At 43.3% G+C, this 19220-nt stretch overlaps 1 protein-coding gene across 1 annotated transcript in view; it reads left to right on the forward strand.

Annotated features, from left to right (window-relative positions):
* The window catches only part of LOC144686400 (partitioning defective 3 homolog B-like), an 877073-nt gene that overhangs the window by 560278 nt on the left and 297575 nt on the right, over positions 1-19220 (forward strand). Inside the window, exon 18 of the mRNA XM_078551550.1 lies at positions 8681-8918. Coding sequence (XP_078407676.1) covers positions 8681-8918 — 238 coding nt within the window. The remainder of the gene's footprint in view (positions 1-8680; positions 8919-19220) is intronic.

Consider the following 19220-nt stretch of genomic DNA (forward strand, 5'->3'; position numbering starts at 1 on the left):
CTAGACTTTTGTGTCAAGGCTCTGGAGTGGACCTTGAATTCACAACTTTCTGACTCAGACATGAGAATGCAATCACTGAGTCTCAACTGATGCCTCACATTGCCTGTAGTATGTGTCATGCTGACCACAGATGTGCTGTGCATGCAACTCCAAACCTGATTTTCAACCAAAAAAAGGCTGAAGTCTGTGCAATCTGTTTACTTTTTTAGCTAGAGGGGGCCCTGGATCGTCATGCTTTCTTGTACTGTAACAAACATCAGTTTCGTTTCTGGTGAGCTATGGAGTTTGGTGAGCAGCATACTAACGCAAATATCAGAATAATATATCATCAATGAAAACTTTACTTGGGTCATCTACCAAAGGCCCTATTTACTAAAAGCAGCATTGGAACTTTGTCTGCTCCAGTGCTAAGGCTTATATGTTTCCCACTGCACCTTCAAGACAAGAATTGAATACAGCCCTCATGCCGCTCAGTCAGAATGTTGTGGTTTCAAGTCATACTCCAGGAATGTGAGCTGAAAATCTAGGCTAACACTCCAGTGCAGTACTGAGGGTTTCAAAGATGAGCAGGGGACTCAACATTGAGTTCAGAAATTTCAGAAAGCAACCTCTGCCTCCATTTTTGTCTGGATGGCAGCTGTAGGTGATGATTCTGCCATTCCATTTGTAACTCCTCTAGACATGTCTTTTGTTTCTTTACTTGTCCCGTTACCCATCACTTTTTGCTTTGTATTGTCATTCCTTAGTCATTTAATCGCTCCCATCTTCCAGCCTATCATAGACCCTCCCCTTTGTTGTTACCTCCGCTTCCCTTTTCCCTTGGCTTGCTTAAAAACTGTAACATCTCAAAGTACACGTAGTTCTAATAAAAAGCCATCGACCTGAAACATTAGCTCTGCTTCCCTCTCCGCAGGTGCTGCCAAACCTGCTGAGCCTCACCTTCTCAAAGGCAATTGAAGACAGGCAATAAATGCTGGTCATGCCAACCAAGCTCACATCCCATGAACTAATTTTTAAAAAGTACTTGCCGCCTCTGCAGTACTTTGGTTTTGATTGTTTTTTGTTGGGCAAGGGTTTTAAGGGATTTGGAACCAAGGTAGGTCAAGGGAGTTGAGATACATATCAGCCATGATCTTGTTGAATGGCGCAGAACAGCCATTGAGGGGCACCTAGGTTTTTGAATGGTTTATTCCTGTTGCTCTCGGACAAATCAAATTAAGTGATTACCCAACAATAACATCAAGGCATGGAATTATACTATCCTAGCATTATGCATTCAACTGAATCATCAGCGTAATGGTAACAGATACTGTGTAGATTTAAAAACATACATTTTGTTGAAGGCTTTTAAGCTTCATTTAGGTACAAAATCCGTTATTCGTAGAAACCAGTTAAAGATACCATATATCTTGAATTATCCTTTATGCCGTTTCTTTTTCCTTCTTTTCTTGAAGGTGATCACTGTAACTGGAATATGGTTTTACAGGTGCTTGGTGCCTGCTTGCACCTTGTCCTGTTTTCAGCTCAGTCAGTGATAGTCAGCAGGCTGTTCACCTGCCTAGGGCTTCCTGGCCAAGCCCAATTCTGTCAGATGATTGCGAGATTAAAAGAAAAGGACAAGGAAGGCTGTACAGCCTATCTTAGTTTATCCATCATCCGATTGTTTAAATAGTTACTGAGCTGCTGCAATCCTTAATACACACTTGGATTCCTTCTTCCTTTCATCCCGCCTCCAAGACCAGTTCCAACAGCGTGAATTGGGGAGTTAGGAGTACACTTTCCCCGCCTGACCATCCTTCAACAGCACCTTCCAAATCCACAAGCTCCACCACCTAGAAGGGCAAGGGCAGCAGGTGCATTGAGACATCGTCACCTCAAAGTTCTCCACCAAGTTGCACACCATCCTGACTTGGGCATGTATCATCATTCTTCCATCATCATTGGGTCAAAACCCTGGAACCACCCCTACCCAACAATATGGTGGGGCCACCTTCACCACATGGCCTGCAACAGCTCAAAAAGAACGCCCACCACCATCCTGTTTAGGGGCAACGAGGAATAGGCAATAAATTCCAGCATAGTCAGCGATGCACACGCTCCAGAAATGATTTTAAAAACTTAGCAACCCTGTAATTCATTACATGCCGAACTCCCATCTGAATATTAGATGAGGACATTTTTCAAAACCACATTTGATTATGAAGCTATCATGCACACATTCACTTGGAACATATCACTTTCAAAGAGTACAAATTAAAATTCTAACAGCTACCAAAACACATCAGTTATATGTACTGCAGTTGCATAATAAATAAGATGGGGCTAAAAGCTAGCCAGCTGGGTAGACGTGCCGTTCCATTACTGTTATAGAATCTTAGAATGGTACTGAACACAAAGGAGCCATTCAGTCCATTGTGGCTGTGCCAGCTCTTTGAAAAATCTATCTGTTTAGTCTCACTCTCTGCTCTTTGCCCTTAGCTCTGCAAATTAAAACATATAGAAACAGGAGTTAGCCATTCAGACCCAGCATTTCATCCATTCAGTTTAATCATTGATGATCTGTACCTGTTCTGGGGTGGTCCCCCTTATACGAACATACGAATTAGGAGCAGGAGTAGGTCCCTCGAGCCTGCTCCGCCATTCAGTAAGATCATCGCTGATCTGAATGTAACCAAAAGCTCACATTCCTGCCTACCCCTGATAACCTGTCACCCCCTTGTTAATCAAGAACCTATCTAACTCTGCTTTAAAAATATTCAAAGACCCTGCTTCCACCACCTTTTGAGGAGGAGAGTTCCAAAGATTAACAACTCTCTGGAAAAAAAAAAAAATTCTCCTCATGTCAGTCTTAAATGAGCGACCTCTTATTTTTAAACCGTGACCTCTAGTTCTAGATTCTCCTACAAGAGGAAACACCCTCTCAACATCCACCTTTTCAAGACTGCTCAGGATCTTAAAGGTTTCAATTAAGTCTTCTCTTAGTCTTCAAAATTCCAGTGGATACAAGCCTAATCTGTCCAACCTTTCCTCATAAAACAACCCGCCCATTTCTGGAATCAGTCTAGTAAACCTTTTCTGAACTGCTTCTAACACATTTACATCTGCCTTTAAATAAGGAGACCAGTACTGTACACAATACTCCAGATGTGGTCTCACCAATGCCCTGTGCAACTGAAGGATAACCTCACTACTTTAGTAATCAATGCCCCTCACAATAACTGATAACATGCTATTAGCTTTTCTAATTACTTGCTGTATCTGCACACTAATCTTGTGTAATTTTTGCACTAGGACACCCAGATCCCTCTGAATCGCAGAGCTCTGCAATCTTTCACCATTTAGATAATAAGCTTCTTTTTTATTCTTCCGGCCAAAATGAATGATTTCACATTTGCCCACATTGTACTCCATCTGCCAGATCTTTTCCCACTCATTTAGCCTATCAATGTCACTTTGTAACCTCCTTACATCCTCTTCATATTTTACTTTCCTACCTATCTTTGTGTTGTCAGCAAATTTAGCAACCGTACCATCTGTCCCTTCATCCAAGTCGTTTATATAAACTGTAGAAAGTTGAGGCCCCAGCACTGATCCCTGTGGCACACCACTTGTCACATCCTGCCAACCAGAAAAAGACCCATTTATGCTAACTCTCTGCTTCCTGTTAGCTAACCAATCTTCTATCCATGCCAATATGTTACCCCCTACACCAAGAGCTTTTATTTTCTGCAATAACCTTTGAGGTGGCACTTTATCAAATGCCTTCTGGAAATCTAAGTGCAGTACATTCACTGATTCTCCTTTATCCACAGCCATGTGACTCCTTCAAAGAATTCCAATAAATTGGTTAAACATGATTTCCCTTTTACAAAGTCATGGTGACTCTGCCTGATTGCCTTGAATTTACTTAAGTGTCCTGCTATAACTTCTTTAATAATAGCTTCTAACATTTTCCCTTTGACAGATGTTAAGCTAACTGGCCTGTAGTTTCCCATTTTCTATCTTCTTCCCTTTTTGAACAAAAGAGTTACGTTTGCTATTTTCCAATCTAATGGACCTTTCCCCAAATCTAGAGAATTTTGGAAAATTAAAACCAATGCATCAACTGTTACATTAGCCACTTCTTTCAAGACTTAGGGTGAAGCCCATCCAGACCTGGGGATTTGTCAGTCCGCAGCCCCAACGATTTGCTCAATACCACTTCCTTGGTGATTGTAATTTTCCCGAGTTCCCCCTTCCTTCTATTTCCAGGATGTTACTTGTGTCCTTCATAGTGAAGACTGAAGCAGAAGACCTGTTTAATTCATCCGCCATCTCCCTACTTTCCATTATCAATTCCCCAGACGCACTTTCTGTAGGACCAACGCTCACTTTGTTAACTCTTCACTTATTTAAATATCTAAAGAAACTCTTATTACCCATCTTTATATTACTAGCTAACTTTCTCTCATACTCTAATTTTTCCTTCCTTATTAATATTTTTGTCATTCTTTCCCATTCTTTATATTCTTTCCAATCTTCTGGCCTGCCACCCGTCTTTGCGTAATTATATGCTTTTTCTAAGTTTGATACTGTCTTTAACTTTTTTAGTTAACCATGGATGGTGGGTCCTCCCCTTGGAATTTTTATTTCTCATTGGAATGTATCTATTCTGTGTATTCTGAAATATCCTCTTAAATGTTTGCCACTGAACCTCTATTGACCTGTCCCTTAACCTCATTTGCCAGTTCACATTAGCTAGCTCCGTTTTCATGCCCTCACAATTGCCCTTATTTAAGTTTAAAATACTAGTTTGGATGCACTCGTTTCTCCCTCAAAATGACTGTAAAATTCAATCATATTATGATCACTGCCACTTAGGGGTGCCTTCGCTGTGAGGTTATCAATTAATCCTACCTCGTTGCTCAACGTTGCTAGTATAGCCTGCTCCCTAGTTGGCTCCAGAACTTGCTGTTCTAAGAAACTATCCTGAAAACATTCTATGAACTCCTCATCTACCCTACCTTTGCCCATCTGATTTTATCTTAACTGTGGACTCTAGGGATGGTACTTGATTACTAGACAGACTGTAAGTCATACTTAACACTTACTTAAGACTTGCTTATGAGTACTACATCTGTACAGGTTACAAGAAGGTATGTTGCTCCTGGGCATGGTGTTCCAATCTCTCCCTCAAGAGCCTAACACATGAATGACTGATTGATTGATTATGATGCATGGACACTTTTTTTCAGCTTTTAAAAGTTTATTTTAGTATTTTCAGGCCTTCAGCTCCCTGAGGCAGCGCTCACCCGCACCCGCGGAAACATCATCGCCTGCCCTCTTCCCGTCCCCATTCTGGCAGCAGTGAGCATTTCAGCATGTGTTTCACACCGGCTGGTCGTTAATTGGCCAGTGAGAGTGAAATCGCAGTCGGGGGCCGATGACGGGCGGCAACCTAGGGTAAAATTCAGGCCGTTCAGCTTTTTTTGTTTAATTACTCTAAACCCCGGTGAGGCAAATTGCACCCAGTTGGAGTTTTTATTTTCCATTGAACCCTGCCTTCCAGGTTAGGCACTGAGTTCTGAGTGCATATCTTTTGAGATGTTTGTGTGATTTCTTTGAGTTTATTTTGAGCATTATGAGCTTCAACATTCCTACTCGTACTGCCAAGGAATTTTGTCGGAGACATTGGCTCTCATAGCAAAGTTTAAAGAACTCTAACTTCATAAATAAATATCTGAACTGAATCAAAAAATGTTAAAGGCATGAGAAACAAAGCAAAACAACGTTGAATTATTCGTAACACTTTGGTCATTTTTTTTTTACAAGGACAAAATGGGAGTCGGGAGCATTTTAGAGTTTTGAAAAATGATAGAATCAAAGGGCTAAATTTTACCAGCCCCTTGACGATGGGGCGGGAGACGAGAAGGATGGCAAAATGGCACAGGAAGGTGTCAGGAGGTGTGCCCCATGTCTCGCGGCTGCCATGCAATTTTGCCAATGGCAGGGGAGATGGCAGATGAGCCACCTGCTTGGAGTCTTATCGAGCCACTTGAGTGGCCAGTTAAGCTCCTCTTCTCACTCCCACTGGCATTTTGCCAGTGGTGGGGCGGGGAGTGGGGTGTGCTGGCAGGGTGGGTTGCTGCTGCATGGGGAGACTGACCCGTGAGATCTGGCAGCCTCCCAACGGGCTCTTGGGCAACGGGCAACAGGCCCTCCAGATCGAGCACTCCATAGCCGGCAGAGGAGCCCCCGAGTGGCAATGCGTGCCCCTTCAGCAATGGCACCCTCGGTCCTCAGTGACCTGAGCCCCTTCCGCATCACTGGCCTCTGCGTCCCTGCCTGCCAGGGCAGCCAGCCGTCGATGTGTCTTTGTCTTGCAGGTGCGGTCTCCGCAATGGCCTCTGCAAGCAGCGGCACTGCTGAGCTGCCGGCCCTCTGATTGGGCCCTCAGTCTGGAGGATGGTCCATCATTCTTAATCGGGTCAGCAGCCCCTGCAGCGTCCACTTAATTGGCCAATGCTAGGAATATGCCGGCTAGGCCGCGCCATGTGCCAAAGTCTCTTGCTTTCAGACCTGGGGCAGGACTTCAGCCTCGGTCCTAAAATTCAGCCCTATGATTCCATTATTTCACCTCCTTCTCCTTCACTCCATTAGGTTCCTGATCTCTACTGTTGTTGGGAGGCTTAAAATGTAGGCCAGGTATTGCATCTCAGCCAAAAGGAAAGATTTATCTTTCTATAGAGCCTGTTATGACTTCAGGAAGCACCAAAGTATTTTTAAAAAACCATTTAGACATATACAAATGGCATATCAATGAGGAAAAAAGACCTTCCATTTCTAGTAACACCTTTCACAATGTCAGGGCGTCCCAAAATGCTTTACAGTGAACCAAGAACTTTTCGAATTGTAGTCACTATTGTAACATGGGAAATGCAGCAGCCAATTTGTGCACAGCAAGCTTGCATAAATAGCAATATGATAATAACCAGGCAGTCTATATTTTAGCGATGTTGGTTAAGGGATAAATATTGGCTGGGACATTCAGGCCAACATTCAGGCTTGAGCTGTTAAGTGGCTAGTAACATTCGCGCCACGCAAGTGTCAGGCATCAACCAACTCCACCAACAGAGAATCTAACCATCTCCCCTTGACATTCAATGGCATCTCCCACTATCAATTTCCAGGTGGGTTACGATTGATCAGAAGCTGAACTGGACCAGCCATATAAATACTCTGGCTATAAGAGCAGGTCAGAGGTTAGGAATTCTGCAGTGAGTAACTCATCTCCTGTCTTCCCAATGCCTGTCCACTAACTACAAGGCACAAGTCAGGAGCGTGATGGAAGAGTCTCCACTTACCTGGATGAGTGTAGCTGCAATAACACTCAGGCTTGACAACATCCAGGACAAAGCAGCCAGCTTGTTTGGCACCCCATCCACCCCTTAAACATTCACTCCCTCCACCACCATCATGCAGTGGCAGCAGTGTGTACCATGTAAAAGATGCACTGCAGCAACTTACCAAGGCTCCTTCCACAGCATCTCCCGAGCTCATGAACTCTACCACCTAGAAGGACAAGGGCAGCAGATGCATGGGAACACCATCACTTACAAGTTTCCCTCCAAGCCACACATCATCTGACTTGGAACTGTATTTCAGTTCCTTCACTGTTGCTGGGTTAAAATCCTGGAATTCCCTTCCTAACCGCACCGTGAGCATACCTACACCACATGGACTACAGCGGTTCAAGAAGGCGGCTCACCACCAGCTTCTCGAGGGCAATTAGGGACAGGCAGTAAACGCTGGCCTAGGCAATGACACCCATATCCCATGAAAGAATAAATTTTAAAAAACTAGGAGAACTCCCTTGTTTTTTTTTCAGTTGATAACATGAGATCTTTTGCACTTGAGAGGGAAGTTGGGGGCCTCAGTTTAATGCCTCATAAGAAAGATGTTACTTCCAACAGTGCAGCTTTTCCTCAATACTGCATTGAGTGTCAGCATATATCTTGCACTCAATCTCTATAATAGGCCTTCTACTCAGACCCTTTGGCTCATAAATAGGGTAATTGGAGGGCTCTGGTGTGAAATTCAATATTCCTGCCACACCTCTCCCCAGGTCCAAATTTGCACCATTTGGATTGTACTGCCTCATGTGAATGACTTCAGCTCCTTGATCAAACGATCAGAAGTCACTGGGAAGTAAAACCTGGATATTTGTTCTCCACCCTCCCTGATCTAAAGCAAAGTCCCGTGAAGACCCACAGTGTAATCACTATTGTAATGTGATAAAAAAAAAGTGTCAGTAATCACTAACTTCACAAGCACTTGAGAGGGAAGTTGGGGGCCTCGGTTTAATGCCTCAAAGGAAAGATGTTACTTCCAACAGTGCAGCTTTTCCTCAATACTGCATTGAGTGTCAGCATATATCTTGCACTCAATCTCTATAGTAGGCCTTCTACCTAGACCCTTTGGCTCATAAATAGGGTAATTGGAAGGCAATTAATTACCCTCCAAGTAATTGGATTCAGATGGAAGAATATTGTGTGGAGGTTGCACCTTAGTACATATTTATGCACAGAGAATGATGTAAATGATGGGAAAACCAGGAAACAGTAGAAAATGTACTTTTTAAAATGGCTATGCACTTATGAATTATTTTTTACACATCCACTTTTTTTGATGTATGGCACAGATTCTGAAGAGAGCTCCCAGTCAGGCCATGAGACCCCAGGCAGTGAATCCACATTGCAAGGGACTGCAGAGCTTGAGGACGTGGAGAACTCAGAAAGCAAGGCAAAGAAAGAGAAAAAGAAGAAAGAGAAGAAAGAGAAGGTGAAAATAAAAGGAAAGGACAAAGACAAAGAGAAGAAGAAGGAAAACGAAAGCCAAGAAAAGAAAGCTAAGAAGAAAGGATTCGGAGCAATGCTTAGGTATTTGATGGGTTTTATTCTGTTCAGGGGTGACTCCTTCACACAAAAAGTAGTGCAAATCTGGAACTCTCCCCTCCAAAAAGTTTTTGAGACTGGCAGTCAATTGAGAATTTAAAAACTCAGATGTATAGAATTTTGTTAGACAAGGGTATTAAGGGATATGGAGTCAAGGCAATGTACATGGAATTAAGATCTAGGAACCATGATCTAATTGAATAGGGGAATAGGCTTGAGGGGCTGAATGGCCTATTCCTGTTCCTATGTTCCATAAATTCTAATTTCCAGTTCGCCCTATGGGATTAGACAGAGCTTTTCTGTATGATTCTGATATAAGGTTAGAATTGATATGGGTTTGATAATGATATCAGCATTTATCTGTTCGTCATAAAAACGTTCTACAGGCATTCAGGCGTTCATGGACAATTATCACCCTACATTTGGAATTTGGGCTCAGCGGCCTTTGTATTTGAGTGTCCAGGAAACTGATTGATTCTGGTAACTTAGAACTTTGTACAAGTTTCTCCAGACAGGCTGTTAAGAATCTTTCACAAGCTCACCCAGATTCTCTGTCAGTTTAACTGGCGGTGAGACCACCCTTTTGTGTTTTTATTAGATCTTGGATGTTGGAGGCCCAAGGTTCGATCCTTACCCTGTGCTATGCTAATCTCAACCTGCCTCTAGTGAATATGCTACATTTTGCCTTGGAAGTTACAGCTAGGAAGGGAGAAATTGCGTTTCAATTTAAGAATAACTTGCAATTTGTAGCACCTTTAATATAGCAAAATGTCACAAAACACTTCACAGAAATGTAACAGAAATCAAGGGTGAAGGGGAAGCCAGGCCTATAACAATGCAGAGACCTCATAGGGTTGTGGGGCTGGAGGACGTTACAGAGATGGAACAAGACTACGGAAGGATTTGATAACGAAGATGAGAACTTTAAATTCCATTAAGGCATTTAGGACTGAGAAGAAATAACAGTCAGTGAGCACAGAGGTGTTGGGCTCAGAATATGGTCAGCAGAATTTTGGATGAGCTGAATCTTCCTGATTTATTATCCAATGGCCATTGTTGGAAATGTGTGTGGAAGTAGGATAAGAGCAAGGTTGAGCTTGCCTGTGATATCTCCTTTTTATGAACATCCATGAAGCCTGCTACTTGAATGAGACACTATGGCTGGGATTTTCTAGCCCGCCATCGGGATTTTCCGATCCCGCCAAAAGCCAATAGGCTTTTGGCTGGACTTCTGCATCTCCTATGGCGGGTCCCACCACGGCAGGGTCGGAAAATCACAGCCTAGGAGATTAGCTTTTTGTTTAAAGTAGACAAAGTTTGAAATCCCAATTACCCACCAGGAGTAAAGGCCACAAGACTTCACGGTTTTAAACAAACAAAATAAACTTTAAAGTACAAGGTCAGAAAAGTGAAACAGTATACAATATTTATCTCATACTCTAACATTCAGAATTCACATAAGGTACATGTGAATTAACAGGCAAACTGGTTGAATACACCACACTGCATGGCAGATGCAACCGAGACAGATCCCATAGATTCCTCAGCAGCCCACCCCAAAATCAGTGACCACTGTGAGCCACACAATTTTGCTAAAACACTATCTCCCTCACACGGGATTTAAACTCTTCACTTTTGAAGATATAGCCTCTGAATTCTCTCATAAGCTGCTCTGACTCACACTGCCTTAATGACAGGTCACTCCCTGATGGCTCAATCTCTTCTCCTGAGACTGTGTTCCATGGGAATCACAAAACTGCACTCCTGCCTCTAATTACTGGCACACTTCCAACTCTTTCACAGACCACTAGCTTCACTAAGCTGGCACTGGCTCTGCGGTTCTCTGAACTCCAGTCTCCCTGCTGCATTGAGCTATGAATCGCTCCCAGGGCTTCGCTGAGTCCTAATTGCCTGGCATAGAATCAGCGAGCTTCCGCCATCTTCTGAGCTCCCCAAGGCTTCTCTAAGCCCTAACTGCCTGGAGCCTGCTAACAGTTCCCAGCGCTTCTCTGTGAGCTGCAAACCCCACAAGGTCCAAATTGCAACCAAACCCTTCTCCCAGCAAGCACACAGATAAACTGAAACCAGAGAACCTTCTTAAGGTCCACTCATATCCATAACAATGTAGACTTTCAGGATTCACTGAATGCTTTTAAACTAATTTAGCTCTTACTCCCAAAACAAAGCATCTCTCTGGACTGCACTTCCCCATCTCCAGTTAAGTAAGCCCACCTGCTCTTTTATGGCCCCGCCTCTTCTATTCTGACTCTATTAAACAAACATAGGTAACCTTCTGAACTGCCATTTTCTTTCAGGTGTTTTGGCAATCTCTAAAGCCCATCATTTTAGTTATCTTACCTTCACAACAACAATCTTCCCTGAACTAAACATTACCTCCAAAATATTAACATGCACCATGAACTAGATATTTGTGTCATCACCTTCAGGAAAGAAGGGGAGCAAGTGAAGGGGGAGGGAGGTAATGTGTAGATTGAGAAGTCTTCAAAGCCTCCTTAGACAGATCAAATTTTATACGGTGGCTTATTGGTCATATTCCCTTCTTTTCAGTCCTCAAAAGCCTTGATTTTCCAGTGGTGCTACAAAATCATGCATTGGTCAATCAGGCAATGGGAAATGAGAACAATATCCATTAAAAAGGAACTCCGCCCACTTAGGACCAGTTCCAATTTTTAATGGCCAGAATTTCATTTTAGCAGGTGCAGTTAAAGTCCATTCATCCTTCTGTTTATGTTTTTTTTTGCTGTTGCCAGTTTCTTACCACGTATACGCTGAGGCACTGATAGTTTAACCCACCCCGTTTAGGTGGTGCACATTGTTTTTTCAACTGGCAATTCCCTAGGAATTCCGCGCTCTCCTTATTGCTTAGAGGAGGAGGAGGAAGTGATCAAGTAACTAAAGAATACAACACCAGAGTATGAAATTAAAAGCATTCCTTCCTCCACTTCACTATGTAACTGTGCCACTAAGAGCTTTGCTTTTCCAAGGAAGTCATCAAAGGTTATGACACATGCTGCATATAGACCAGCTTCAATTCTGCAAGAAATAACTTGCATTTGTATGGTGGCTTTCGTCATCACAGGATGTTCCAAAGTTCCTTATTGCCGATGAAATATTTTTGAAGTACTGTCACTGTGGTAATGTAGAAAACGTGGCAACCAATTTGTGCACAGTGTAATAATGACCCGATGATCTGTTTTTTATTGAGAATGGCTGATAGATAAATATTGGCCAGGACACCGTGGAGATCTCGGCTCTTATTTGAAATTATGCCATGGAATATTTTACGTCCACCCAAGAGAGCAGACAGGGCCTCCCCTTTAACGTTTCATCTGAAAAGCAGCACTCTCTCAGTACTGCAGTCTGAATGTCAGCCTGGATACCCTACATTGGTTGTTGTAATAAACTTGATGTACCGGATGGGTTTCTTACTTGAAACAGATAACTTTATTTACAGAGCTCTTGTCAAAGCTACATGCTTGAACCAGGTCCACAACTAGAAAGCTCCGTCCCTAAGACTACCCACGCTTAGGGCTGATTTGTCAGTATAATCACGTGACCCCTAAAAGCAGTAGGAAAGGTTATACCTACAATCACTACAGCTGTAAAGCATTTTGAATATCCTGAGGTTGTGAAAGGTGCTATATAAATGCAAATCTTCATTTATTTTTGCCTTCTGCCTCCCATGGGAGGATGGCACATGTTCTGAAGTGGCATGGCCAGATGCACCGGTGCTTGGTTCAGATTCCTTAGGCACATCTGCGGGAGGCAAAGTAATGGGTTGCTGAGGACCAGAGTTCAGATTTCACTTGCTGTGAAAGGAATTGTTACATAAGGGTTTCGGGATGGCTAATGTGGGTGTCATATGCTTTTTAGATCTTTTTTAACCTTCATACCCTAGATTTTCTTCCGATATTGAATTTTAGGTTACTCTCATGTTTGAGTTCCAACTCCCCAAACGTTCAAGAGTGCACATCCTTGTCTTAATACCCAGATGCGCTGTCAGTTACATAACTGAGTAAACGAACAACCAACCCTGCCTAGTAATTGGGATAGACTTGGTGTATATGGTTGAGTCTAACGAGCTGTTAAACTCAGCCACTGTGGAAGGAGTTTAAAAGAGACAGTTCTTATAAGTAAGACAAAAGAAATAACACTAGTTTTTGGCATAGTGGAGTATAGAGGAATAGGAATGAGGAGAAGCAGAGTTTCCTGACAAATCTGCAGGCAGCATCTATCCTCCAGCTTCATCGGCAGCAACCTCCCTGTATGACCTTCCTCCCCAGGGTTTGATCATCTTCCGCCTTGTAAAGAGTGACACCCGTCAGCATGTTTGCACACTCTCTTTCTAGTGTACTGTCTTTCTGTTGTGCTCACACTCTCTAGTTTGTGCACTTGCTATAGCTCTCTCTCTAATATGTGCATTATCTTGTGCACTTTCTCTCTAGATCTTTTTCTCTCTTCATTCATATTCTCTCTAGCAACCTCCCTTTTCTCTCTAACAAAAACAAAAATACCTGGAAAAACTCAGCAGGTCTCAGCATCTGCAGAGAGGAATACAGTTAACGTTTCGAGTCCATACGAGTCACATGGACTCGAAACGTTAACTGTATTCCTCTCTGCAGATGCTGTCAGACCTGCTGAGTTTTTCCAGGTATTTTTGTTCTTGTTTCGGATTTCCAGCATCCGCAATTTTTTGCTTTTATCCCTTTTTTCTCTCTCTCTTTCTCCCCCCCACCACCTTTCTCCCTGCCTCCCCCTCTCTCCCTGTCTCCCCCCTCTCTCCCTCTCTCCATTTCTCCCTCTTTCTCTCTCCCTCTCCCTCTCTCTCTGCTCCCCCTCCCCTCTCCCCTCCCTCTCCCCCTCCTCCTCCTCCTCCTCCTCCTGGCCATCTCGCCCCTCTCTCTCTCTCCCTCCAATAGACTTTCACTCTCATCCACCACTTGGAACATGCCCAAAATAGCTTCATTAATTTGACTCCTGAAACTGTTGGCAGGATCATCTCACTTCACATCAGGTAGGTGCAAATTGCACTCCTTCCTACTTCTACTTGCGATTTCACCTGAGATAAAATCTAGGCCACCATGAAGATTGTAATTAATACAGGTTTATCTTTTTTTTTAATGAGAATGATGTGATAGCCCCAATTATAAACGATCTTGCCCAGTGGGAATGGCACAGGTTTTCAGGTCAAGTGCCTGTTTTACGTCCAGCCAATTTCACTCTCCATTTTGAATCATCAGAAGGGTTCAAAATGGACGTCTGGCCCTTCCTTCTCGGCCAGTTACATTAAAGTTGAGGCTTCTATGCCTCAAATGGAAATTTCTCTGTTTCACTTACTCGCTCTTTCCTATCTCTGTTACCTCCTCCACCCCTACAACCCTCCAAGATCTCTGCACTCCTCCAGTTCTGGCCTGTAACATACCCGATTTCCTTTGCTTCGCCATTGGTGGCCATGCCTTCAGCAGACTGGGCACCAAGCTCTGGAATTCCTCCCTAAACCTCTCTGCCTTTCTACCTCTCTCTCCTCTTTTAAGACACTCCTTAAAACCTAGCTTTTGTTAACTTATTCTGATAGCTCCTTACCTGGCTTGGCGTCAAATTTTTGTCTGATTGCTTTCCATAAAGTACCTTTGGACATTTCACTGACATTAAGGTTGCTATATTTGATGAGCACAAGAAAATTGTCAAAATTATTTCTTATTAAAATCAACTAAAATGACTCTCACCCGTTTCATTTCAAATGAGCTGTTTGAGTAAGGCAGCACACTGAAGTTATAATAACTTGGAATCCACTGCCTGAGGAACAATTTTCTCATGGCACTACCTGCGGTTTTGTCTATTTTGTGAATTAAGTTCTCTAAATAGTTCAGCCGTTAGGTAAAGGCTTTCTTAGACTGAAATGGTTTTGAACTTCAGCCTGTGATTTCCATAAATGGTTCCTTTGCTGTTCTGTTCAGCGACTTACTAACTTCCCCTCCAACATACCCCCCCCCAAAAACAAAATACACCAACATTTTTCAGGAATTACTATCTCTCTAAAGTTCATCCAAATTCTGCTGGCTGTACCATTGTGTGGAATATGCCGGCCTGTTTGAAATGTCAAAACAATTACACTGCAAGAGGAGTGGGAGAGACAGGGAGAGTTATGCCAATGGTTCTGTTCAAGCATGTTCTTCATTGAAAATCCAGGAACAGAGATCATCCAATGCTTTCCAAAAGCTTATCCTTATCTACAGTACTCACCTTTATAAGCACTTTCCCGTGGCATCCAGCCAATGAATGGATGAGGGAGGACTCTTGGACAGCTAACAATGCTATGATGGCATTTTTCTACTTGTCTTTTGGTGTATCTGGCAAAATGTTTCCAATACTCTTAAATTTCCAACTTTCAAATTGAATCATAGAATATTACAAAATCTATGACACAGAAGGAGGCCATTTGGCCCATCTTGTTTGTGCTGGTCGCCGAAGTGTGCCCCAGCCTAATCAGACTTTTCTGCACTGGGTCCATAGCCCTGCAGGTCTCAGCTCTTCAAGCTATCCAAATGTGATCAGAGTTTCTACCTCCATCAGCCTTCCAGGCAGTGAGTTCAGGATCAACTACCACCCTCCGGGTGAAAAACTGTTCCCTCACCTCCCCTCTAATCCTTCTATAATTATTTTAAATCTATGCCCCCCCCCCCCTGGTTTTTGACCCCTCTGCTAATGGTAAATAGGTAATCCTTACTTACTCTATCTAACCCCCTCATGATTTTATACACCTCAATTAAGCCGCCCTTCAGCCTTCTCTGTTCTGAGGAAATCAAACCCAGCCTATCCAATCTTTGCTCATAGCTAAAATTTTTCAGTCCTGGCAACATCCTCCTAAATCTCCTCTGCTTGGCTCACTACTTTCATTTTAATAGGAAGCATATATTGGCTGCCTTGCGGGTTTAATTTTGGTATTTATAGGACCCATAACAGCACAGCAGGAGATTTCTCGGCCCATCTTGCCTATACTAGCTCTCTGGTAGAGCTACCAATTAGTCTAATTCTGCTGCCCTTTGCCTCATAGCCCTGTAATTTTTTGAAGAAATGTTTTAAGTGTATATCTAATTCCCTTTTGAAAGTTATTATTGAATCTGCTTCCAACATGCTTTCAGGCAGCACATTCCAGATCATCATAACTCGCTGATTGTACAATTTTGCCTCGTCTCCCCCGGCTTTTTTTGCCAGTTATCTTAAACTTGTGTCCTTGGGTTGCTGACCCTCCGAGCAGGAGAAACAGTTTCTCCCTATTTGTTCTATCAAAAGTCCTCATATTCTTTAATTTGTTTTTTAAAATGGTCTCAAAGACAGGAATGGGTTATTCGCATGTAAACATATTGGCCAGAATCTCTGGGTCGGCGAGTGGGGGTGGGGCCAGCTCGCCGACACATAAAATGACGCGCGGTGGCGTCGGGCGTGCGTCCCGATGTCACCGCGCGTCATTCAGGTCTTGAGTTCGGCGGGCGTGCACCGGAGTCAGCTGCGCGCCCGCCGAACTGTCAAAGGCCTATAAAGGCCATTTAAACACCAATTAAACTAATGAGCTGAGCTGCCCGTCCAACCTTAAGGTTGGCGGGCAGGCGAAGAATCCAGGCGGCCTTCGCATTTTTCACCAAACGTCACCCATGGGCGGGATGAGGTTTCATGAAGGTTTTTAAAGTTTAATAAAAATTTTTAATGAAATTCATTGACATGTCCCAGCTCATGTGACAGTGTCACATGAGGGGACATGCCTTAAAAATTTTTTTTTTTTTTCTTTATTAAAATTTTCCAAAATCAAACTAACCTCCCTGAGGCAGATTTCTGCGCTCTTCTGCGTGCATGCGCGAAAGAGCGCAGGCCCCGACTCAGCCTACCACCCCCCCCCCCGCCCGTACAGGGAGCGCACAGCGTTTCCGGGTGCCATTCACGCTGGACGGGCCTTAATTGGCCCACCCACGTAAAATGGCGGCGCGCAGCCGATCGCAGGCCTACCCCCAGCTGCGCCCGCTCCCGTCCAAGCACCCCCCCCCGACGCGGAGAAAATTCTCCCCATTGAGTTCTGCAACTCACTGGTTAAACTGAGTAGAGAAAGCTTATAATTACATTTTATGGACCTGCCGCTGTTAAATCCGAGTGTCTTGAGCACTTTCTATAAAACAACAGCCAAGCTTCGTAGATCTCAGAATGCTGGAAATAATAGTGTAAGTTACTAGCGCCCATGCTGTCTGTATCCTGAGAATCGACCAAATTCTGCAATGGCACAGACTTGTCTGAGGAAACATCATTACAGGAAAGTTATTTATTCATTTTGAAAAAAATACTTCTGAATAGTGCACAAAAAATTTATGTTAACCCCAGTGTTGTGCCGAGGAAGTGCTGCACTGTCAGAGGTGCTGCCTTTCAAAGAAGTTAAACTGAGGCCCTGCCTCAAAGGTGGACGTAAAACATCGCATGACACTGTTTCAAAGAGGACCAGCAGCTTTCTCCCTAGCATCTTGGACAATATTTATCCGTCAACCGATGTCAAAAAACAGATGATATGGTCACGTACTCACTGCTGTTTGTGGGATCTTGATGGCTGCTATGTTTCTGACATTACACTACACTACACTTCGAAAGTGCATCACTGGGTGTAAAATGCTTCAGGGTGTCCTGAGGCCATGACAAGTACAATAGAAACACAAGCCTTTCTTTACTGATTGGAGTGTCACTCTAAATTCTGGAGTGGGACTTAAATCCACAACCTCGTGACTCAGAAGCTGAAGTGCTGCCAGAAATGCTAGCAGCACTAAAATGCTGAAGACCCACGGTTGTCACAGATATTGTAAGAAGATGCTGAAACTCTTTTCTTAAGGAAAATCTGCCCTTTTTATTATTTCCCCCCCCAAATTAGGTAATTTAAAGGGGAAAAGAAGGAATTCACTCAGAGCAGGGTTTGTGAGACCAACCTTTCCTCACATTAACAGTCAGTACATGCCGACCTTAATGAAGCCACAATCTATTTGGTCACTCCAATAAATGGTTGTGTCAGGTCGAGGCAATAACTGCTGGTCGTTATACTAATTACAGTCGTCTTGTGATGACTTTTATAGCTTTTACCCTGTTCTTTAAGTAATTACAGTAAAACAGAATCCCTTTTCTTAAAACACAAGAGTGACGCTTGGAATTTGTGACATGGGAGTGAATGGAGAAATAGAAATAGGGAATAGGAGAACATAAGAAATAGGCTCAGGAGTAGGCTATTCAGCCTTTCAAGCCTGCTCCGCCATTCAATTAAATCATGGCTGATCTTTTACTTCAACGCCATTTTCCTGCACTATCACTATATCCCTTGATGCTCTTAATATGTAGAAACCTATCGATCTCAGTCTTGAACATACCCAATGACTGAGACTCTACAGCCCTCTGGGCAGAAAATTCCAAAGACTCACCACCCTCTGAGTGAAGAAATTTCTCCTCATCTCAGTCTAAATTTCCTGCCCCTTATTCTGAGATCGTGTACCCTGGTTTTAGACACCCCCCCCCGCCCCGGCCAACCCCAGCCAGGGGAATATCCTTCCTGCATCTACCTAGTCTAGCCCTGTGAGAATTTTGTATGTTTGAATGAGATCACCTCTCATTCTTCTAAACTGCAGAGAATAAAGGCCCAGCTTATTTAACCTTTCCTCACAGGACAACGACTACGACCCAGCAATCAGTCTGGTGAACCTTTTTTGCACTCACTATATGGCAAGTATATCCTTCCTTCGGTAAGGAAACCAAAACTGCACACTCGGTCTCACCAAGGCTCTATATAATTGTAGCAAGACATCTTTACTCCTAAACTCAAATCCTCTTGTAATAAAGGCCAGCAGACCATTTTCCTTCTTAAGTGGAGGTGACACAAAATTGGCAACAAGAAATCTTGAAATATATACAAATTACAATTATGGCAGGCTGTATAGTGCCTTAGACAACCACAGGATGTCCCAAAGAACTTTACAGACAATGAAGTACTTTTGAAGTGTAGTCACTGTTGTAATGTAGGAAACGCAGCAGCCAATTTGTGTGCAGCAAGGTCCCACAAGCAGCTGTACAATAAAAACTAGATGATCTGTATTGTGATGTTTGGTTGAGGGATAAGCATTGACCAGAACAACAGGGAAAATTCCTCATCTTTGCAACAGTAGGGTCTTTTCCATCCACCTGAGAGGGAAGACAGGGCTTTAGCATCTCATTGGAAAAATAGCACCTCCAACACTGCAGCACTCTAGCAGT

The sequence above is a fragment of the Cetorhinus maximus genome, chromosome 11, assembly GCF_964194155.1.
Source record: "Cetorhinus maximus chromosome 11, sCetMax3.hap1.1, whole genome shotgun sequence".
Classification (NCBI taxonomy): domain Eukaryota; kingdom Metazoa; phylum Chordata; class Chondrichthyes; order Lamniformes; family Cetorhinidae; genus Cetorhinus; species Cetorhinus maximus.